The sequence below is a fragment of the Arvicola amphibius genome, chromosome 2 (assembly GCF_903992535.2).
Source record: "Arvicola amphibius chromosome 2, mArvAmp1.2, whole genome shotgun sequence".
Classification (NCBI taxonomy): domain Eukaryota; kingdom Metazoa; phylum Chordata; class Mammalia; order Rodentia; family Cricetidae; genus Arvicola; species Arvicola amphibius.
In genome coordinates, this window is record NC_052048.2 from 107783906 (window position 1) to 107795029 (window position 11124).

At 38.8% G+C, this 11124-nt stretch overlaps 1 protein-coding gene across 1 annotated transcript; it reads left to right on the plus strand.

The window, feature by feature from the left end:
• Positions 1-7199: 7199 nt before the first annotated feature.
• Positions 7200-8129, plus strand: LOC119807545 (olfactory receptor 1078-like). The gene has a single exon (XM_038319559.1). It carries the CDS (start codon positions 7200-7202, stop codon positions 8127-8129), a length of 930 nt encoding a protein of 309 aa, XP_038175487.1.
• Positions 8130-11124: the final 2995 nt, after the last annotated feature.

Genomic DNA, 11124 nt, shown 5'->3' on the forward strand with positions numbered 1-11124 from the left:
GGTTGATGTAGATGGGAATAGGAGGGATCAGGTGTGGGAGGGGAGTTGGTGGGAGAGAGTACAGGGAGAGACAACTGGAATTGGAAGACATTGCAAGGGGTGGGTAAGGTGGAAACTACTGGACTCTATGAAGGTGACCCCGACAAAGACTCCTAGTAATGGAGGATATGGAGACTGAACTGTTCATCTTCTGTAAGCAGGCAAGGCTTCCAGTTGTGGGACTGGAATACTAACCTAGTCACAAATCTTTCAACCGACACTCTATTCCACCTGCAAAGTGTTCTGGGGCAATGCTGACATAGCACTTTCAGTAGTGACCATAGACACTGGTCTAATGTGAGGCCCACTCCACAAGAAGGAGTCCATTCCTGACACTGCCAGGATGACCAGTATCTAGAGGCTGGATAGCCCAAAAACCTAGGGTAGAACTAAACATGACTGGGGAAAAAATCCAATGAAATGATTGTCAGTGATATTCTGCTATACTTGTAGATCTGTGCTTACCTATCCCAGTCATCATCAGAGAGGCTTCCTCTGGCAGCTGATGGGAGCAGATGCAGAGACCCACTGGAAAATAGTAGGCAGAGAGGGAATACAGGTTGGAGATCTCCATTAGGTTCTTCTTCTTGGAGTTTAGGGGACTCCATGGAAGAGTGGGAGGAAGAATAGTGGGTGCCAGAGTAGTCGAGGACACCAGGAAAACACATTCGGGGAAAACAACTTAGTAAGGATAATGGGGAGCATACAGATACTGAAGCAGCAATCATAGAACATGAGTGGATCTGTACTATATCCTTTGCATATATGTTGTGGTTTTTGGCTTGGCATTTTTGTGGAACTCCTGAAAGTGGCAATGGAGGTGTCTCTGACTCTTCTGACTGGTTTTTGGACCTTTCTCTATCTACTGGTTAACTTGCCCAGCCTTAATGTCAGAATTTGTACCTGGTCTTATTGTATCTTGTGCTATGTTCAGTTGATGTCCCCGAAATGCTGGCTATTTTCTGGGAGGAGATAAGAGGTGGATCTGGGGGAGAGAGGAGGTGGGGAAGAATTGGGTGGAGTGTAAGGAGGGAAAGATATGGTCTGGCTGTATTTTATGAGAAAAGAATATATTTTTTAAAAACTAAAATTTGACTCTTATAAATGTATATGTTGAATATTAGATATCCTAATTTCATTAAACAAACAATAAAACACATGAAAGGTCAGAAAGATCCTAATATAATAATTGGGAGAAAAGATGCTAGAAGGTCAGATTTCTAAATTCAAGATAGCTTATAGACAAGGAGGAATTTAAAAAATCATTTAATGGATTATAAGCTGCTCTACTGGGACCAGAATCAACATGGTAAGACTCCACTTTCCAGGCCAGCGCTCCTCAGGGAAATCAGGTGGCTAGAGGATGATGTAAGCAGAGAGGAGTGTGTCTAATGAGCGGATACAGGGAGCTGCAACCGTCTCCTATGATGACCTTTTACTGAGCAAGCAGTCTTAGGCTGTAAAGCACATAAAGCTTCTTTTGAGGTCTTAAGTCGCCTTGGAGAACAAACGCTTGACTCCTTTCTCTTTCCTGTGTGAGACAGAGCTTCTGTTTCCTTCCTCAGCCATCAGGAAAGACTTTGACCTTCACGGTAAAATATTCCTCCCCAGTCTTGGATCCAGGTGAGTCTGAGAGCTCAGTGGATATTGCAGGGAAGGAAAAGAAAGTGGAACCTAAGGACACTTACGTGATTCAGCTGAGAGCCAGACACCTAGGTCAAAACGGGATTGCTGGGCTTGTCTGCTTTGCAATTCACTATTTATTTATAATACCTTATTTATCCATTATTCTTCATGTATTCACTGTGCCGGGAAGAGAAATGAGTGTTGAACTGATTGATGTAGGGCTCATTGCTGACATTGAAAGGGGAAAATGAGAGGAACAGAAACACCTATTGCTTCAATAAGGGAACACAAGCCCAAGGGTAGACAGGGAAATGTTTCCTATTTATGGAGGGAAATACAGCGAAATTAAGCTATTTTTGTGTTTTAGATCAGACATGCTTCACTCTGCTTCTTTGTTGATGAGAAAGACCAGTACTAGAGGTTTGTTTTCAAATCTTATCTCATGATAATAATTTCGTAAGATAAGCTTTTTAAAGCATTGTTGTTCCCTCTAGTTATTGACACTGAAAGGTATTATATACTAGATGGATTAGTACATGTCTTAAAGCATGATGTTGCACTTGCTTCTACACCTGTGATGCTGATCACAAGGTGAGTATGTTAGTCATTTCCTTTCTTTTCTACTCACGCTCTGTACAAGCTCTTCCCATTCACACCCAGTGGGGTATCATATTCTTGCTCTCCAATGCAATATTTCCAGGAAAGTGTTGGGATCATTTTTATACAAGCTTCCTTCTTGCCATTTACTTATTTCATGTACACAGAGATTAAAAAAGATGTGTGAAAGAACTGATGTGAGCACAAACACTAAAATAAATTGCCATTTTAAAAATAGGGAAATAAAAATGGTTGTGGAAGCATGTGAATATTTTTCACTGGGAGTCACTAATTATTTAAGAAGATAATGTTCTCTTCAAAACTTTTTTTTTTAATTCAAGGGCAAAAATCACAAAGCCATTGCATTGATTGGAGGTGGAATTTTTCAAGATTAATGGTTATTTTAATAGATTCGTCAAAATGTGATTGGTGACAGGCAATAGGGAGACAATCTGCAAGTATTATTAATAACAAAATCACAGACATTTTGCAATTCAAGGCCAGGCCATTTTTGGTGTGGGCCTCTACTACACAACATGGGGCATTTGACATCCTACTCCCCTGTGTGGCAGAGAAAGACAGGCTCAATGCCCTTTGGGAAACCAAGTCATTCCTGGTTGAGAACTTGCCTTAGAAATTAATTATTTTAACAGAGTGCTATAATAGTAAATTAATAAGAAAGAATATGAACGACTGTTAAAAGTATGAAACATGGGTATTAGAAAATATTATGCATTCTTTGAAATAAATTGGCTGCTTCATAATATTTTATTTTCAGGGCTCTGTAGATATTGTTGTTCCAAAAGGAGAGAAAGAAAACTACAAAACATACAGCAATACACAGGAAGGTGTTTGCCATGGGCTTAGCAACTGTTATGAATACTTATGATAAATGCATCCATATGAAAAATGTGAGGTATGAATATGGGCATAGTATGAAAATTAAATTTTGATATAAACTAAGATTGTATGTTTTAGGCACTTCCAGAATTCATATCCATTAAACTGCTATTAATGCAGTGTTTGCATTTTTCTTTAAGGCAAAAATTTAAGGCTTTTCAAATTTTACATTTCTGGTTTATTAAGGCATTATAATGTTAACTTCATAAATTTTGAATTTCCATCCATGTGATGATTTTGTTTGTAGTCATCAATTCTGCTACTTTTCCCACTTTACAAGTTACACAGATACATATGGAGTGAATCAGTCTCTCATGTACTGGATTTAGGGGCACACGGGCATGAAAATAAAAGGAAGATGATTAATGATGTCTTAAAACTTCATCTCCATACTCCCAGTGGTCTTTAGATCTAGCTGCTATTACCATACAGCATCAATATGTGGATTACAGTGTGAATGCTTGGCACATGTGTATAATGTGCAATAGTCAAACCCAGTCATTCAGCATACCTAGCTCATGAAATGTGTGTCATTAGAGTGTGCTGGGATTCTTCAAATTCCTCTTTTCTATTTTTTCTTAATTTTTAAAAGATATGATAAGAAAACATATATAGGGTTAGAGTAGTCAACTACATTTGTTTCTTATGGTTATAAAATTGTGTACATAAAAGCACACGTATGAGCTACAGTCACCTTACTGTGCTTCAGGACATTAAAGTTTATTCTGCCTATATACATGTAGCTGATACTCACTCTGCAACCTCTTTCTATAACCCTTCCTCTCAGCTTAGCCTCTAGTCATCACTGTTTAAATCTTTTCTATACTGACTTTAAAAAATACTTTTATATTTTTGATTCACAAATATTTGGTGCACATATTAAAGACACATCAAGTATATTTTAGTTTATTTACACAGCTGGGTAAAACAAAATTGAATGAGAATATAAAAAGATTCAAAAAGATACAAAATATGAATGACTTGTTGACATCATCATGAGTTATGAACTCAAAATTAAATTGACAAGGTGTTTCCTAAAAAGAGGAATTCATCAAGACTTAATCTGACCCATATAAACATGCAGATAACACAACAAAGATGAAGTGAGTTTAATTGAATTGCAAGAAGAGTGGAGGCCTTCCACTCAATGGTGGAGGACAATACCTTTTCCCATATATTACTGAAGGACTTGCAATCAATATAATAAGGAGATGCTTGGTCAGAGTTTATTGCTGCATTAATTAAAATGACCAAGTTAAGGCGTCAGCCCAAGTGTCTGTAAACAAGTGACTGGAAAACTTGGCATGTGTACACAATGGAGTTTCTTTCAGCAACAAAGTAGAATAAAACTGGGGACTGGAGAGATGGCTTAGTGGTTAAGAGCATGTACCACCCTTGAGGAATGCCTGAGTTCAGTTTACTTCCATGTTTATTTTCCATGGATAGTTTACAAAATGGAAACCCTGGGTCAACTTCTACATTAGGGCAAAGACACTCAGTTCCTTTTGGCTTATAAATGTATTTTCAGAATTCTTATTTGTGATGTAAGACATTTTACATCACTGGTTCTCATGCAATATCTAATGAAAGAATGAATGAATAGTTTTGACCTTGACCAAGTTGCAGGATTGCTATCCATCTTTATTGGTAGGCTGTACCACACCCTGAGAAACATGAAAACAGAATGCCTATTATAGCTTCAATGTTCTGGAATATCTATGCAAATCTGGTCTGTGTGCACATATATTTTGTATGTGGTTTTGCAGAAACCATGATTTTTCTTTCTGGTAAAAGTTTCCGATTATCTTTTTTGCATAAGTATTTTTTTCATACTGCTGTCTTGATTTCATTTTAATGCTCTTTCAACTGGATAGACATAATTGAGTCAGTCCCTTATGTTTGAATATGTTTGGTGTTTTTACATTTTAGCAAAATAATGCTTCAATAAACATGGTGAAAAGTAAAGTTCAAATCATTGGGCGTCTTGGGCAAATTCTCTTGGATACATTGTGGACTGATCAGTGAGCATTAATGGTGAGAAAGGCTTAGTGGAAACAGCCTCAGAATGCTATGGTGGGCCATGGTGGGCCATGGTAGACCATGGTGGGCCATGGTGGGCCATGATGGGCCATGGTGGGCCATAGTGGGCCATGTATGTTTGTTGATAAGCACTCCTTAGCACAAAGGTGCTGGACTCTTGTACAGAAGAGTTATTTTTGTAATGTCAGGAGATCCTAAACATCAATAGTAGTTAATAGAACGTCCATTTCAATTCATAGCAAGCCTCTTCAAGAAACGTACATGCAAGAAAAATGTGGTGTGAATGATTCTCCTTCTGTCCTGCACGTTAACAACAACATTCAGACTATATTGCTCAGCATTCTCTGAACCAGTTCTCATCACAATTTGTCTCTCCCCTTGGCTCACTGGTGGCTTCAGCATCTGAAACAAACACCTGTGTGGTTTGGGCACTAGCAGGGTGGGATTTTTGAATTCAAACTCCTGGTCTGTTTCACTGTCATCTTCCCTACTGTTTTTGTCCTGACATTTATAAAATTAGTATCCTTTGTAGCTGAAGGCAGAGGTAAGGAATAGTGAGATTAATAAGCACAAACCCGGGGCTCGATCTTTTGACACACTTGTTAGCATACACACACACACACAGACACACACACACACACACACACACACACAGAGAGAGAGAGAGAGAGAGAGAGAGAGAGAGAGAGAGAGAGAGAGAGAGAGGCACAGATACATATACACAAACATGCAGACACACAAAGAGACAAACACACAGACATATGCACACCCTTGGGCTGTAGGTTTCTTTTTTTAAAAACATCATTTTATGTTTATTCTTTGAAAACTTCATACATGTATACAATGTATTTTGATCATATCACCCCCATTCCCTTCTCTGTCTCCTTCAGGATCCAACACATCTCCTTCTCAACATTCATATCCTCTCTTTAAAAAAAAAACCATTAAGTCCAATTGGAGCTTCCCATATGTGCATGTATATAGGACCATTCTCTGAGATGTGAGCAACCTGACTGTGGTCACAGCCTGGAAGAAAAGCGATGCTCCTCTAGCAGCATTAGCTGCCAATAATGCCTTTGCTGGGAGGAGGCTCAGTAGGCCCTCCTCATTCCATGCTGGAATCTTTAACTGGCTTGAATTTGTGCAGGGTGTCTCTAGGAAATCACAGGTGTTGTAAAATCATGTGCATAGCATGTCCAACATGTCCAGGCTCTCCTCCTCATATTCTGGCTCTTATGTTCCTTTTAGCCTATTATCTTTGATGTTCTCTAAGCCTAAGGTGGATGGAGGTTGGTACAGATGCCCCACTGACATCTCACAGTCACTTATCCTCAGCATTTCCACCATTTTATAATGCTCTGCATTAACTACCTCCCCCAGCAATGAGACACTTCTCTGACCCAGGGTGAGAACAGCACATATCTATGGATGTAAACATGTATGTTTAGAATGCAGTTTCACAAAACAATCATTTAGAAAAGTAACATATGTATGTTCTATACCAGGACTTATAACTGGCCATTTTTGCAATCTATTCCACAATATTCCCCATGATTTTGTTCCTGTGGAGCAGGCCTTGAATTCTAATTTTTAACACCAAGTCTCACACAGTTGTAGCATATGTTGGTATTGACCTTGTAGAAATCTTCTTGCTTCAGGTCTCAGAGTGTTTGGAGTACAGGTATAAGATACCCAGCAACAGCCTCTAATTGTTTGGCATCTGGAATATGGTTAGCCCTTTCTATATGTTACTCATCTGTGAAAAGAAAGTTCTTATTGAATTTGTAATATACATGACCTCTCAAGGAAAAGGGTTCAGAGAGGGACAGGGAGGGATTCATCCTAAATCAGCACAGAGTGTCCTAAAAGGACTAGATCCATGACTAAGTGCAGGAGTTAAATTATTTGCTAAAATTTATAAACCTATGTGAGCAATATCTATTTGTGTGGAGAATAGCTGCAGTGTTTTCTCTTTTTTTTCTAGTGCAATACAACACATGGACTCATGTAACAAGACGAGAGTTTCAGAATTTCTTCTTCTGGGAATTTTAGAAGACAAAGACCTGCAACCTCTTACTTATGGTCTTTTCCTCTCCATGTACCTGGTCACTGTCTTTGGGAACATGCTAATTATCTTGGCCATCTTCTCAGACCTCCGTCTACACACCCCCATGTACTTCTTCCTTTCCAACCTGTCTTTTGTGGACATTTGTTTCATTTCAACTACTGTCCCAAAGGTGCTGGTGAACATCCAGACCCAAAGCAAGGTCATCACCTATGCAGGGTGCATCACCCAGATGTACTTTTTCCTGCTTTTTGTAGAATTGGACAACTTCTTACTGACTATCATGGCCTATGACCGTTATGTGGCCATCTGTTACCCCATGCACTACACGGTAATCATGAACTACCAGCTCTGTGGACTGCTGGTTCTAATGTCTTGGATTGTGAGTGTTCTGCATGCCATGTTTCAAGGCTTAATGATGCTGCAGCTGTCCTTTGGCACACAGCTGGAAATCCCACACTACTTCTGTGAACCTAATCAGGTGGTCCAGCTCACTTGTTCTGACTCTTTTCTTAATGAGCTGGTGATGTATTTTACACTTGTGTTGCTGGCTACCATTCCACTTGCTGGTATCTTCTATTCTTACTCCAAGATAGTCTCCTCCATATGTGCAATCTCCTCAGCTCAAGGGAAGTACAAAGCATTCTCCACCTGTGCATCTCACCTCTCAGTCGTCTCTTTATTTTACTGCACAGGCCTAGGAGTTTACCTCAGTTCAGCTGTAAACCACAGCTCACAAGCAAGTTCAACAGCCTTGGTCTTGTACACTGTGGTCACCCCCATGCTGAACCCCTTCATCTACAGTCTTAGGAATAAAGATGTTAAGAGTGCCCTGAAAAAACTCTTTGGGAGGAATTTATAAAGAGTCCCATGTCTCTCCACCTAGTGTCCCTCCTAGCTTCATGTCATCTCCTTTTTTTCTTTTTGTTATTAATAACCCTGTGAGGCCAATTAGTGCACATGGGTGTGTGGGCTTCCACTGAGGCATGAGTAACCTACTAGTCATCACATTTCCAAAGGAGAGAGACTCCCGGGACCTGGGACTCAGGTCAGATGGTAGAAGAGATTATTTCTTCTGTTTACTTCCTGAAATTCTCATCACTTGATTTAAGCTGCACATGGCAAGCAACTCATTGATTGAAATGTCTGATTTCTGATACTGAGACCATTTTCCTGGTGTCCTGTCCCAAAGTTATTGCAAAATGACATGAGAACCATTTAGAAATACCCATTCGTATAAAAGACAGGCATACCTTAAAAAGCATAACCTACTTCCAAAAGGCATATATTTTATTGAGGAACATGTCTTTGTTTCACTGTAGATTCCATCATGAGATTAATTATACATATAAAACATTAACCAAATATGTAAATTGCATAATTATGAGTATATCAAAATTTTCTCTTTTGCACCATTTATTCTTTATCAGTACCTTAGCTTTTCTTTTTCATTGTCTCATTTCCCATTTTTCTATGTGCTTGTGTGTACATGTTTCTGTATATGCTTGAGCTCACATGTGCATAGGTGCATAGAGTGCATACTCATGCAAAGACTTGGGGTTGATGCTATAAGCATCCTCCATTTCTCTTTGACTTTGTTCATTCTCAGTGTTCTTTAGCTAGCATGCCCTGGGGACCCCTAACTCCTCCTTATGAGGATAAAATTAGAAACAAGCCATGGTGTCCATTCAACATTGGGCTCTGCCAATTCCAGTTTAAGTCCTTCCCTTTGCATGAAAGGCATTTAACTATATTCCCAGGCTTAACTTGTCTTCTTAATAATAAGAAGTTTAATTTGTAAATTAATAACTTTTTTAGAATGTTATATATGTTAGTATATTACAACATTTCTACCAATTCTCCCCCCAAATCAACCTGTGCATGCCAATCTTTCTCAAATTCATGGTCTATTATTTTTTATTATTATTGTCACAGTATATATGCACACAGATGAGTGTATACCACCCATTGAGTTTACTTGGTTTTGCTCATGGATGTGTGTGGTTAGGGATGACAACCTACTGGGGGACTTGTTCTCAGAGAAGACTCATTCTCCTTTTCTCTATTCATGGATAATTTCCTAGATTTAGAGTACCAGATGTGAATTTCTTTGTATGAGTGAGACTTAAGTTTACTAACTATTGGTTACCTCTTGTACATAAATGTCACTGTCACATTTTGGGGGATGTATTGCCATTCTGGTCATAGCTGTGGTTCATAGACTTTGCCACTGGGTAGTACTAATGATTGATTTTTCTCTCTGGCCTTTTCCATTGTACCTTCAGAAGTAGACAATATCTTCAGCAATAAAATCTTCCACTCACAGTCTGGGAGGTAACCAACAGCAACAGCAGTAGCCTAAACTGTTTAGATCTTATTGATCAACAATTCAAAGCAAACTTTTCCATTCCTGACACTGGGGGTTTTGGCTCCTAGGGATGTAATCCTCACCCCTGTGTTGTAATTTCATTTAAATTGAATATCTCTCTCTATATATATATATTCACAAATATGTGCAAGTGTGTATGTATGTGTGTATAGTTTAAGTAAACAGGAAATTAGTTCTAAAATTAGCATATTAATGTATGTCACTCCAGGTCCTTCATATAAAGCAATCATAAGCAGTATTTCTAACAAAATTTAAAATAAAAACAATACACCATTTCTTCTTTAGAATTACATACAGTGAAAATTCTTGGTGAAGACCTAACATGATATAAGATACAAGTTTTTGGTGCCAAGGGTGGGAGAGAAATCTACACCTATAGAGTCTTACCAACATGACTTTTCACATCTAAACTGAACAATGATGACATCAATGACTATATCAAACTGAATGGAGGAAAATCTACAAGGTTCCCAGCCTATGTGAAGAACTATAGACCACTGAGGAAAGCTGGGAACAGGGGCGGTGACATTCCCCATGGAGGAGCACAGTACTTAGATATCCTGTGGCAAATATGTTTTCACTTAGCCCTGAAAACATACATACAGGTATGACTGAAAAAGTTATATTTAAACATACATATGATAAACATATACTTACATGCATGTAATAGGAATTAACTGAAAGAGAGGTCATAAATTTGAGTGAGAGCAGGAAGGGATATATGGGAAGGTTTGGAGAGAGAAAATGAGAAATATTGTTGTCAAATTTTAACCCCCAAATAGAAGTATAAATAAGAGGTGGAGCCTTGCAGGAAGTCGCTCTGAATGGGTTTTGAGGTTTTATAACCTGCCTCCATTCCCCATTCTCTCTCTCCTCTGTGCGGATGATATGTGATGAGTCTACCTCCTGACTGCTGTGTCTTCCCATGCATCACCTCTGAAACTGTAGATCTAAATAAACTCCTCTAAGTTACTTTTTGTCAGGATGCTCTAATGCAACAACAGAAATAAACTAATACAAATATTACTCCCTAAATAAATAAACTTGTAAAGAAGGTATAGTGAGACTTATTGATTGACTGATTAATTAGGACTTCAATGATATGGAGAACTTGATCTGAGGTCTGTTGTAGATGGAGTGGGGGGGCTGTGTCCCGCCACTCGGCTAGCTTTACCCAAAATAATAACATGGAAACTGTATTCTTTTATATACTGCCTGGCCCATTAGTTTCAGCATCTTATTGGCTAATTAACCCATATTTAGTAATCCGTTTAGCACCACGAGGTGGTCGCTTACCAGAAGAGATCTTAACCTGTGTCTATCTCAGAGAGGAGAGGCATGGCGACTGCCTGAAGCTTCTCCCCCACTCTGTTTTCTTTCTCCCACGATTCTGTTCTGTCTACTCTGCTTACCTAATTTTCTGTCCTCTTAAAGGGCCAAGGCAGTTTCTTTATTAATTAACCAATGA

Excerpts from the sequence above, each read along its gene's own strand:
- LOC119807545 (XM_038319559.1), top strand. The coding sequence starts at position 7,200 with ATGGACTCATGTAACAAGACGAGAGTTTCAGAATTTCTTCTTCTGGGA.